This window comes from Penicillium subrubescens (genome assembly GCF_028828155.1).
Source record: "Penicillium subrubescens strain IBT 31985 chromosome Unknown utg000002l_segment0_segment0, whole genome shotgun sequence".
In the NCBI taxonomy this organism is placed as follows: Eukaryota; Fungi; Ascomycota; class Eurotiomycetes; order Eurotiales; family Aspergillaceae; genus Penicillium; species Penicillium subrubescens.
The window spans coordinates 2,595,370-2,608,082 of record NW_026643152.1 but is presented as its reverse complement, the minus strand read 5'-3'; the positions used below and the strand labels follow the sequence as shown (position 1 = coordinate 2,608,082).

Sequence of the window (12,713 nt, the reverse complement as noted above, 5' to 3'; positions counted from 1 at the left end):
CAGGCTTCAAGTAGTACGTTGCATCTTGTCAGCCCTACTGCAGAGGTTGAGAGTAGCCCCTAACTATGTACAGCATGCAATACGTGTTCTGTAGGGTTCGAGCCAATAAAATTCCTCAAAAAGCGAGTCGTCCCCGGTTCCGAGCTCTTTACAAGAGAGAGGGTGCTTGTCACACTAGATTGTCACAGCCCCAACCCAAGCCCACCAGTAGCGTACCACTTATAGCGACAGCTTTTCCACATTTGAAACACGTTTTGATTGACTAAACCGAGAAAGTAAGGTATCAAATTACGGGGCTGAAGGCGGGCCGACATGATCAAACAGCCTGTGGCTACAGTACTACATAAGTACAGTATCAATTATGTATGAAGCCCTTTGCTTCAAGTGGGGCCTCTCAGCCATTCGGCGCTCTGCCTTGTGGGGGCAGCATCTCGATTACCCAATTAGGTAAGTATCGACACTGCACTAACGTCTTTTGAGATCCGCACCAGATAAAGGTTTGGATGCATTTCGTGTTGGGCATCCGAAGCTTAAGCGTCAATCTATGCAGCTAACAAGGAACACCACGAATGGCAAGGTCTATAGAATGTTAGCAACGAAATTACCACTTTTATTCTAGTGTGAAGGTTCCAACGTTGTTGTGAGCTGAAATCGAGAAGTATTCCATGTAGGAGCTCTGTAAACACCACCGAGATCCGAAATTGAGCATCGCTCAGCTATTCCATGGAAGCTATGCGCTAGCATGGCGACGCCAGACGAGCAAGAGCCAACGCTAAGAACTCTAGAAGCATCCCGAAGCGAGAACCACGTCGAACTAGTCTTGAGGTGGGGGCGAACACTAAGCCCAAATAGTACAAGGAACGCAGAAACAATTTCTTCCAAGTTGAATCATCAGGTACATAGTAGCACAAAGGCCAACCCCCATGTAGATCCCGCTTATTTCGCTACTTCCGATGTTTAGCCTCCAGTATTTATGTACCCTTGGGCTCTGCTCGTCGCGTAATATTTTCCCTCCGAAGACATAACTTTAACACCACTTCTCTATACAATCATAGAGTTTGTGCTTATGCTAATCGAAAATACAATGGGTGGAATACCATGGCAATCCAAAGGCTGCCGCGCCTGCAGACGGCGCAAAATTAAGGTATGTGGACATGATATTATCGTCTTTCACTTTATCATTGGAATTAATCGCAAGGAAAAACAGTGTGATGGACAACAACCAGAATGTGGGAAATGCATTAAACGCGGAATTGAATGCCCTGGATATCAAAAGACCCACATTTTCAACGTTCACCAGGAGACATTTCGGCAAGGGAAAAAGATGTCACCACATGAGTTGGTCCGCCAGGATAACCTGGAACTCGATTCATTGATATTCCCTCGCTCTTCACCAGTCGCAGCTATTGACGCTGCGTCAGTCAACCGAGAGCAGATCTTCTTTGTGTTTATTGACCATTACTTTCCGATCGATTATTCTGGATCGCCATACGGAGTCGATCTTTGGCATTATCTTATAACGAGCTTCTTCAACCTCCCACAAAAGACTCACATGTTGGAGACAGCCATCACTGCTATTTCTTGTGTCTATCTCGGCAAATCAAAGAGCGACAGCCAGTTTTTACGGTACGGTCTTCAATTATACAATCGAGCAATCCGGGGCATGTCGAGCATGATATGTCGAAACATCTATACCGATGATATTATCTACACTACGGTCATCTTTCAGGAAATAGAGGTAATAAAGGCATCTACCCAAAAATAACTGTTTACCAAGAATTATTGGCTGATTCTGTGCTTCTGGGTCATGCGGCAGAACTGCCACTGTCCGCAGGGTTTTCAAACGTGGCTAGCACACATAGCAGGGACGAACGCAATCATGAAGCATTATCAGGATATGAGATCAACGAATCCGATTGTCAATTCTATCTATGATCAGTGGCAGAAGTTTCGAATAGTAAGTTTCGCTAGCACTCTGCAATATCACTTGGTTTACTGAACGACAATACTAATTGTTCTCACCTTCAGATCTGTTTGACAATGGGCAGAGATTTAAGTCATGAAGAACACGAATACTGTCGTGAGCCAAGTGAAGGCAGGCCCTTGGTTGAATTGATCAATATCTTCGCGGAGTTCACCACTCTCAGTGCTGGCATTGACTCGGTTGATCAGTCCAATCATGAAGCTTGTCAAAAGCTTCTTGATGCGTGCCTTGCCCAGAGAAACAGCCTTCTAAAATGGTACGCTCAGCGGATAAAGAGCATTGGTGGTGGCCCCCTGATTTCGATCGACGAATTTTGCTGCACAGATATAGATCCGGTGGACGTCATTTTCGGCAGGCCGTACAGCTTCGTCTCGCTTGATAACGCCACCCTCCATGTCTTTTACTGGATAGCGATGGTCATTGTCTCACCTATGATTTATCGAGCCCAAACTTTTGTGAGATCCCTGGAGCACGGTAGCAAGTTCCGTAGTGACTATGTGTCCGATCCAGATCACCTCCTAGTGGCAGTCTATGCAGACGAGGTCATCCGAGCTGTTCCTTTCTTTGCTCAGGACAAGAACAAACTACTGGGCCCTCACATGGTAATGTTTTGGGTTGCAGCAGCTTGTAAAGCTTATATCAATCTCGGGACATGCAAGAAATTTGACTGGTGCCAGAAGACTCTAGGGAGCTTCGGACACAGGGGCTTTGAGTCATGCCTCCATTACCGTGGCTATGCTTGGGATTATTGGAACCCAATGAATTCATGCACTGCGGATCCCTTTCTTCCAGCGTCTGTGAGGAATGAGTTGAAATCTGGATCTCCATCCTTCGAGTCAGAGGATCAAGTCAGCGATATGTCTGAGTATGGGCAATCTCCCTTCGTGAACTGCGTCGAATGGGTATCTTCAGAGAGAGATCTTGCTAATTATACGCTCGAAAATTCTCTGCTCGAAGATTCCTGGCAGAAGGGACCTACGTGTTATGTAGCCACTCGGTAGTTGAATCTTTCGCATTACCGGGCTCGACCTTGTATGTCATGAAGTCCCATATAAAGTCCAACATGGTGGCCTCAAAGGGATCAGTCCCAACCTTGAAATATCAAGCCGGTCACTCCATGTGTACAGAAATAGCGATATGATGATATGCCAAGGTGGAGCGGGTGGAGTCGGTGGGGGTTTCACTAACGCAGTTTGTTTGCCATGACAGGCTAAGTAGGGATTCAACCCCCCAACCTTCAAGAAGACCACTGAGGTGGCCTAGTTGGTAAAACAGCTAGGTCATCGCACTCCTCCAGCGGGTGGGAGGGGTTCGAAACCGGGTGGGGTCGATCACTCGCATAATCGGCAACGCTCTCCCCATGATCGTCTTGTTAACCAGTACCGGACGGCCAGTGGGGCGGAGTTAGCGGCCTCGGAAACCAGGCTGGGCGGCCCGGGTTCGGTCTCCTTCTTTTATCTTTGTTCATTTTTTTGGTTGTTAATTGTATTCGATTTAATCCTGCTATGCTGCTGCTGCTTCTTCACCACGGCTTCTTGATATCTTATAGAACAAGCTCCAGCCACACCCTGTGGCGTATCAGACCCACCGCGGGCCGTGTTTAGCGTATGAAAGCGCGTCACCGAAATCGTCCCGCTGGAAATTCGGGAACGGGTCCTTCGGGAGAGCCGCAAAGTGAACCTCGACCTCGAGTCCTCGACACCTCTTCTCTAGTCCTTCACCCCCCGTCGTCCTCCACCATGTCCGCCGAAAGCCCCGGTCACAAGCCGGGTATCCGGTCATTCTTCTCCAATGCCCTACGATCCAAGAAATCCCGCCAAACCCTCCGCAAGAACAGCCTGAGCCGTTCCATGACCGACCTGCGGCTGGCCGCACGATCTAGCGCCGATGAACCCCCGCCGCCAATGCCCGACTTGGCGCCTCTCCAGGCCCACCGGCTGAAGTATGCGCAGGCACATGTGCAGCTGGACTCGCAATTGGGGGAGCGTCGTGACTATACCACCATGTTACACTCGCTGGGACTGTTGGAGCCGGATGATAGCTATGGGCCTGCGCAGGTTGAGAATGAGCGTCGGCAGCCTGGGGAGGGTGATATTGCAAAATTATCTCCGGGGGTGTGGAAATACATTGCCAGTTTCTTGAACCCGGCCGATGCAGCGAGTCTGGCGTTTGCAAGTATCACGCTATTCCGCCGGCTGGGGACAAGATCGTTCGTGGCATTGGAAAGGCCAGAGAACGCCGACCACCGTCTTAATTTCCTCATTGGGCTTGACAAGTCCCTACCCCATCACCTACTCTGCTTCCCATGCGCACGATACCACCGTCGCACACAAGAAGGCCAAGAACGCATCAAACCAGCCCACGTCATCAACCCGCTCTTCGATTGTCCCAACGTCCGAAACGCGCTGAACCCGCAACCGAAAAGCCGCATCACCCACGGCCGCACAATACCCTTCACATTCGTACAACTCACCATGCGCGCATTCCGCTTCGGCCCTCAATACGGTATTCAGCCCGAAGACCTCGGCCGCCGCTGGACCCGCGACGGGTGGTCATTTACATCACGCTTTTACATCCACGAAGGCCGACTACTCATGCGCGTCATTAGCCAAACCTTCGCCGCGCCGGCACTCACCCCCTCCGCCCAGCGTCTCCTCCTCTACTCACGCGAAGACTACTGGCCCTACTTCTCCGCGTGCGCACATTGGCGCGACGGCGAGCTCATGCCCGTCTGCAAATGCGCCCTCGAGCACATCCCCCGACCCCGCGAAACAGCCGGTCTCCAAGGCCTAGAACACAAAGTCAAAGACCGATGGCAGGGAGGCCGCTACGATCCGAATGCACTAACATCGCTATGTGGATTCTGTCGACCCATGCGTCGCTGTCCACAGTGTCCATCCGAATATCTGATCGAGGTAAAACTGTCCGAGGATAAGAGTGACCCGCGCGGAATGGTGTTCAGGCAGGCTATCGTCGTGACACGCTGGTCAGATCTGGGCGATGGAACTACCCCGGCTGGACTGGAGTGGGGCGCTGTTAATGGGTTGCGTGATGATTATGATTCCTTTGCGCATAAGCATTATGCGAAGCGGGGCATTGCGAGTATCTTTGAGGCGGCGTTTACGGCGGATACTCTGCCTGGACAGCGGGTTATTTCGATGAATCCGAAGAAAAAGAAATTGGGTGAAAGTGGGCATGGTTGGTATTGATTTGTTGGTTTTGGTTGGTTCTTGTTGTAGGAGCTTTGTATGGTCTCAACTCATGGTTTGGTGTTATTTTTGGTGTGGTACGGCGTTTGGTTGGTCGATCCCAGATTGAAATGGTGATTCGTAGTGATAGGGCTCTTGAAGGTGAGAAAAACTGGTGAATCTCGAAAACATGCAGGCATGAATCAGATGGACAGCCCAGGCGCAAATTAGATGGAATTGGTGGTATATTGTTTTCTATTTAAAACGAAAAGAATCTTACTCGAACAAACGCTAAATGATGCACTGTGAAGAATGAAACAGTAATTCAATTGTCAACTTCATAGACACTCATTAGATACTCGCATTCCCATTTTGGTTTCAAAATACTCCATAAAAACATAGAGCACCAATCCCGAACCAGCAGGACAGGCACTTCGCAATCGCAATTCAAAATCACAAGTCCATCCACGTGTCAACGTAACAAATGAAAGGGGCGTATGAAAGCATGACTGCTGACGCTTGGTGATGAGTAAGGAGCGACAAATAGTTGGGAATATCGAATCAGCACCCAGAAACAAGGGAACCTGTCCCGGTGGGTGTGTGGTGTGGTATACATGTGTGAAGGGGGTATGGGTATCTATAAGTACATCGTAGGATTCTTCATGTCACGGAGAAAATGGCGGCGGCAACGTAGGCCAGCAATTGAGCACTTCAAACTCGTCGCGAGTGTCGACTGACATATCGAGGCCGACGTCCCTGATCATCTGAGTGCATGGTCATCTCCGAGCGTGGGCGCACAACGGGTGCATCGAATGAGTCTGAGGTCTCGGAGCGTGCAAGTTCGTCTTGCACAGACCAGGCAGACGGGTCGTTTTCCTTGGCTTTGCCCTTCTCCGCCTTCACGGGTGTGGCAGGCTCAGAGCGTTTCCCGGCCATACCCTTCACCCACCCAAAGATGCTCAGTGAGCTGCGGCGCTTGTGAGTGTCCGTGCTGTGCGACGTGGTCGGGCGGTCTGAGATGGTGGCTGCGCCATTCATGGAGATGGCGGTGCTCCGAGATTCCATGAGCGACTGGTGCAAGGATTTTCCTTCGAATGGAGTACCAAGGCTATGTGAGTTTGGTAGGCTGGAGGAATATGTGTCTGCAGAGTTGGTGATTATTTGCGATACAGGTCGGCGGCGCGCATTGCCCACTGTCCTGGTCTTCGGAATAATAGGTGATGGGGCGCCTTCTTCGTCGTCATCGTCGATAGCATTGGCGATTGGGGAAGATTGAGTATGTTTGGTATTGTTATTACGGTGGAAAAGGCGAGGTCTGAAGCTGATGCGACGTCGAGTATCCGGCGCAGGCTCAGGCTCGGACTCGAGCTTTGCGCCTTCTGTCATTGGCATTTTCGCAAAATCATGCTCGAGAATATCAAGCGTGTTCATGTCAAGGGTTGGAATTCTTGGGGTATCGGGTTCAGTTGGGAAGGAGGAGACGCTCTGGTCGTCATGGAAGGCTGCTTGGCTGATTGTTCGAGGTGGATTGGGGTCTTTACGTGAGCGAGGGCCCTGCTTCGCCGCCGCAACCCAGTCGGTGGGCGTGAGAGGAGGAGAGGGTGACTCCCACCTGTCGGACCTTTCAAAGTCAGGACTGACAGACTTTGGGCGAGGTTTGGTGGGAGTTTCGTGGTGTATCGTTGTCGAAGGCATCTCATCTTCATTGCTGATCTGGTGGAACGGATCGCCTAAGTACTGGGAAGATGGATGGTTAGGGCTGCCAGGCCCGAGAAGTTCACTTGCTTTGTTGGCAACGTTGATGTATGGTAGGAAAGTTGGAGAACAAGGGTTGGTTGTACCAAGGCGAGGCGTGTCACTGCAATTCGTCTGTACACTTTCGCCTTCGTTGAAGCTCCGCCTGGATGTAAGTTCGCCAGCGGAACGATGACGCTCGACAGGTCGTCCTGCAAACCACTGGCCTTGTCCACGGCTAGGGCTTCTCTGCGCTGCAATGCTTCCATTAGAACCGTTGTTGACAGGTGGACCAGCTGTGCTCATTGTGTCAGGAGTCGGGGGCAGTCTTGCCCCTCCGAAAAGGGCATCCAGTGGAGGACGTCCGCGTGTGGACTTCTTCGAGTACAATTCTCCGCCAAATGTCGGGCCTACACTGTGCGAAGCGACAGCCATGGCCCGATTCTGTCGTCGTCTGATGATTGTATCGCATGCATCTGGCTGCGAGCCCATCCAGCGATCAATTTGGTAATCCTTGCTCTCCTCGCGCTCGGTATGGGGGACATAACTATCCACGCTGCTGATCGTGGACGAAGCTCGACGGACTGGAATATCAAGCTGATCGCATTCATCCCATTCCGAGGCGGAACCCATAGGGTTCAGCTCACTGCATTCACTTAGCACACTGAGTCGAGGTGACTCGGGCGAGCCATTCAAAGTATTGAAGCTCTCGGACTTGGTCAAAGCGCTCATAGCCGATTGAGAAATATTATTCTCGGGAGCATAGAGGCTGCGCAGAGTCGCCGTGCTCTGGTTCTCGGTTCGTAGGAAAGACGGAGCTTTCGTAAGCTGGTGCAGTTCGGCAGACCGCGATTGAAGGGATCGTGTCAGGGCAGCTGAATTCCGCTTCGATGAAGTTCTTTCGGGAATCTCAAACGCAATCTGCCCTCTGGGTGTCGAGGCACTGGGACCATCAAGCACCAGCCGGCTCATGGACATTTGCGACGTCCGTCCACCCGACTCGAGCTCATCGATCTTAGCCTCGAGCTGGCAAATAAGTTGAACCGCCTCGGTGACAGCCACGTTCCGTTTCTCAAGCTCTTGACTCAGTAGCTCATTCTCCTCACGCAGGCGCTGGTTCTTTTTCCCCACATTTCGTAGCTCTACAACCTCCTCCTCCAACTTGTGCATGCGCTGGAGCTCAGCCTCCATCGCCTCCATGCGCTGGACCTTTTCCCGCATCTGCCTCATCTGCTCTGAGCGGTGGTGAATCTCGAGCTTCAGGTCGAAATTCAATTTGTTCATTTTTGAAACGTACTGAGACGGGAGGTCAGTTTTGTGCCCAGATCTTGGTTCAACGAGGGAGACCCACCTGATCCATCTCTCGCATGCCCATCTCCTTCGGTTGGCGCTGCCCGGTTGCGATAGCTTCGCTCACTTTCCGTGCCTTCTCCGATACCGAGTCATCTTGCACCCGTGAACCATCCGGTGTTCGAGAACCAAGATCCTCCCAATCTTCGGGGAGAGTTCCTCGGGAGCTGCGATGTGCTCGCTGCTCCTTAAGGAGGTCTTGTAGGAGTGTAGATGCCGGGTTGACTAAGGTCGGGGTTCCAATATCCGGGGTTTCTGAGAGGTGGTCATGCATTAGCCCCATTGACATCTCATCAGGGTCATCCAAGACCGTCCAAGGAGACATACTGCACTGCTGAGGAGGCGTCCTGGTCCCAGAATGGACTGGAGATGAATCCCTCAGCCATGAGACCTCGCTTGTAAGCCGCGGTGGAGTGTACATATTGCTTCTGCCCTTGACACGGGAAAGCGATGGGTGTTGTGGACGTTCGGAGGTATTCTCAGGGTTGTCTGTATCAAGGAAGAGTATACGGTCAGTTCAATGGGTCGAGGTGTAGGTCAATGAGGTCTAGACAAGATGGGATAGCCAACATACGGCTTGAATGACATTTCGAAGAGGCCCTGCGGGTGGTGGGAGCGGTCTCGGTATGATATACCAGGTCTCGCGAGCGTGTCGATTGAGCAGCGGCCGCCGGGGCGGCTGAGCTGCGCCTTTGAGTTTTCGCATCCTTCATAGCTGCATCCATATCCGACTAATGCGCATACTTGACGCAGCGATAATCACCCAGTTGGGCCGTGGGACCTACACCACTTGCGTCCGGGACAAATCAGGGCAGCGCAACAGCAGCAGATTGCAGCAGTTCCCCCACCAGCATCGGAAGATTAATTGACGGAGTCGCACACCCGGAAGCCGCAATTGGATGGGCGTCAGACAATGTATTGGATGGGCGTCAGACAATGTATTGGATGATCGGAGGGCTGTGGAGGGTTGCCCCGTCACCACGGCGTCGACGGTTGACTGCGCGAAGCGAGGGATGCACAATCGAAAGGGAAAGGGCAGCAATCACGTCAAGGTCGATAGCGGCGGCGAACCTGGAGTGGAGCCAATTGAAGGTTTAGGGCCACTAGTGTACCCAAGGAGTGAAAAGAAAATCCAAATGAGATGAGTCCCTCTTTTAATCCACACGGGCGAGACCAGTCAGGGACTGCCACTTGCAGATGATCGGATGCAGTTGGGAAAGTCTGGCAGTGAATTGTGGTTATGGAGGAGGAACCGAAAAGTGATGGATAGGGATGGCCGAGGTGAGGGGATCGTCGACGGTGGACAATGTGACGAGTCAAGAAACTACTATCGGAGGTATTGTATTGCCCTGAACAGCCATACAGCCATGGAGATGGTTGAAGGAAATCAAAAGGAAGGTACGGAGGGGAATTAGGACTGCTGCTTAAGCCACCAGAGAATTGTTGTTGCTATGGGCTAAAGAGTCCAGAGGGACTGGAATGAGAGAAAATGGAATAATGAGGGAGGAAAGAAGAAACCGTTAGACTGTCAAAAGTAAGTACATACGGTATACCGAACGCTTGGTACATACACTGTACAGTACTTGATCGAATCACTAGACAAGAAACTGAACGATGATGAAATGATGATAAAAAAACCGAGACTCTAGCCAGCCTTCTGTTCGGCGAGACGCAGGCTAGATCACCCCCTAACTAAATTACTTCTTCTGGTCGGTTTAGTGGCTGTTCCTGGCATCAAATATAACCAATCGGATGACCCCCCGCGGGGCAAGACCGTCTCAGTTTCCCTTACTTTTGGGAATTGCCGAACAGGATCCATCCTTGCCATTGGACTCTTAAAGGGGGGAAGACCTCAAAGTTGGGATAAATGAAACACTCTTTCCATTCCTCACAAACTTTATTAGACTTGGTGGAAAGTAACCAGAATTCAGAATTGTATTCATCACCACTGTTAGTCCTGTCATACTACAATATACAATACTATCGCAAGAATAAGTAACCACTTGCTTCTACAAAGTAAGCAGAATCTACACATCACCCGCCACCAGGAATCCCTTTCCTATCCATCAACTTGGTTTCAACTATCACCCTCTACCCCTGTTATGTACGTACTTCTTTTCTTTTGTCTTTAGCAATCGAACTATCGCTCTCTCGATAAAACTCTACCCTGTACGGAGTATGTCCCCACCATTCCCGTCTTCCCACGCCAGTGCGACCCATGGATGCCGCAAACCGTTCATCGGCGGTACGCAGGGAAAAAGCAACGATCGGGCAGTGCGTCGCTTGGCTACAGACTCTCAGTATGATGGCCACAGGTTTTTGACAACTTATCACCAATCATGTATTTAAAAGACTAGAGATAACTATTCAAAGCTAACTACTCCGTATAGCTGACTGCAAAACCAGCTTCACCGTTCTACATACTTGACTTGATTCTGGGCCCCACTTTTAAGACTCTAGTCTGAAAAGGGGTGCAGTTTAGTCGGGTATTAGTATGTACTATTTCTTTCCGCTGTGTAGAACCTTCCAGCTCTTGTCATTAACCTGCTATCTAATGGTCGCAAGCCACAACGCGATGGACTGTATAGGATCTAGAACCTCTTGGATTTTTATCGCACATATTCGCACGACAAGGCCAAATAAATGCTGTTTTTCTGCTAAGCCTTTCTTTTACAAATGAGAGTAGAAAATGGGGGAAGGAAAGAACTTGGAAATCATTGACGCCTGCTATAGACGAAATTCTAGGAAGGAAATCCGCCCTGATTTGTGTCCCAAGGCGACTTTATCACCATTAATCGTGGAACAACTAGGCCGAGAGTCCGGAGGAAGCCATAGTACCTTTTCACCGTTCAGGGTTATCCACCGTCGGTGCTTAATAGAAATGGCCAGATTCCTACGGATTGAATTAGAAGCATGACGTTCGCGCCCCGACTGAACATCAAAGGTGCCTAAGTTGGTGTTTAGAAGTGAACCATCTTGAAAAAATAGGAATTCGGTGACTCGCACGGTGTTATGAGACGCCAGCAGCCGGCCGTCGGGCGAGAAGGCGACTGACAAAACCGAACCCCAGTGGCCCTCGAGAGTCTTTTGCAGGGCGCCCGTTGCTGGGTCCCAGAGCCGCACGGTGTAATCGTGAGAGCCGGACGCCAGCAGCCGGCCGTCGGGCGAGAAGGCGACTGACAAAACCGAGCCCGAATGGCCCACGAGAGTCTTTTGCAGGGCACCCGTCGCTGGGTCCCAGAGCCGCACAGTGTAATCGTGAGAGCCGGACGCTAGCAGGCGGCCGTCGGGCGAAAAGGCTACTGACAAAACCTCGCCCGAATGTCCCTCGTGAATCTCTTGCAGGGCGCCCGTCGCTAGGTCCCAGAGCCGTACGGTGTTATCGTGAGAGCCGGACGCTAGCAGGCGGCCGTCGGGCGAAAAGGCTACTGACAAAACCCAGCCCGAATGGTCCTCGTGAGTCTCTTGCAGCGCGCCCGTCGCTAGGTCCCAGAGCCGCACGGTCTTGTCTACAGAGCCGGACGCCAGCAGCCGGCCGTCTGGCGAGAAGGCCACCGACTCAATCGAACCCCAATGGCCCTCGTGAATCTCTTGCAGGGCGCCCGTCGCTAGGTCCCAGAGCCGCACGGTGTAATCGTGAGAGCCGGACGCTAACAGGCGGCCGCCGGGCGAGAAGGCTACTGATTGAACCCAGCCTGAATGGCCCTCGAGAGTCTCTAGTAGGGCGCCCGTCGCTGGGTCCCAGATCCGTATAGTGTAATCGTGAGAGCCGGACGCTAGCAGCCGGCCGTCGGGCGAGAAAGCTACTGACCGAACCCAGCCCGAATGGCCCTCGAGAGTCTTTTGCAAGGTACCCGTCGTTAGGTCCCAGAGCCGCACAGTGTAGTCGTGAGAGCCGGACGCCAGCAACCGGCCATCGGGCGAGAATGCTACCGACTCAACCTCGTCCGAATGGCTCTCGAGAGTCTCTTGGAGGGCGCCCGTCGCTAGGTCCCAGAGCCGCACGGTCTTATCACGAGAGCCGGACGCTAGCAGCCGGCCGTCGGGCGAGAAGACTACTGACAAAACTGAGCCCGAATGGCCCTCGAGAGTCTCTTGCAGGGCGCCCGTGGCCGGGTCCCAGAGCCGCACGGTCTTGTCTACAGAGCCGGACGCAAGCAGCCGGCCGTCGGGCGAGAAAGCTACTGACTGAACCCAGCCCGAATGGCCCTCGAGAGACTGTAATTCTGCACTCCACCTTTCGCGAACGTGTGGCAATTGGCCTACCCAACTAGGAAGGTCTACCTTGAACTCTGTACGAATTATTGACGTTCGAGGTGCAAATATCAATCCTGCGCAATAAGTTTGAAGCGGTGCTTTATCGACTATCTGGTGATTTTTCAGAACAAAGCGCGTTGCGTCGTGAAGGAATTTCAGAACCGAGGTTGACTCTTCGCCCTAAATCCATCAGTTCAAGT

General features: G+C 51.8%; 3 protein-coding genes across 3 annotated transcripts; 2 read left to right on the top strand and 1 right to left on the bottom strand.

Moving 5' to 3' along the window:
- Window positions 1-1,879: 1,879 nt before the first annotated feature.
- Window positions 1,880-2,985, top strand: N7473_002327 (uncharacterized protein; the record flags this gene model as incomplete). The annotated part of the gene is made up of 2 exons (XM_057148267.1): window positions 1,880-1,957; window positions 2,029-2,985. The coding sequence occupies 2 exons, from the start codon at window positions 1,880-1,882 to the stop codon at window positions 2,983-2,985; spliced, it is 1,035 nt and encodes a 344-aa protein (XP_057011921.1).
- Window positions 2,986-3,723: 738 nt separating this feature from the next.
- On the top strand, window positions 3,724-5,193 carry N7473_002326 (uncharacterized protein; the record flags this gene model as incomplete). Its single annotated transcript, XM_057148266.1, has 1 exon — window positions 3,724-5,193. One exon carries the CDS (start codon window positions 3,724-3,726, stop codon window positions 5,191-5,193), a length of 1,470 nt encoding a protein of 489 aa, XP_057011920.1.
- A 690-nt stretch (window positions 5,194-5,883) lies between these two features.
- Window positions 5,884-8,969, bottom strand: N7473_002325 (uncharacterized protein; the record flags this gene model as incomplete). Its single annotated transcript, XM_057148265.1, has 4 exons — window positions 5,884-8,202; window positions 8,258-8,511; window positions 8,584-8,745; window positions 8,831-8,969. The coding sequence occupies 4 exons, from the start codon at window positions 8,967-8,969 to the stop codon at window positions 5,884-5,886; spliced, it is 2,874 nt and encodes a 957-aa protein (XP_057011919.1).
- Between the last annotated feature and the right edge of the window lie 3,744 nt (window positions 8,970-12,713).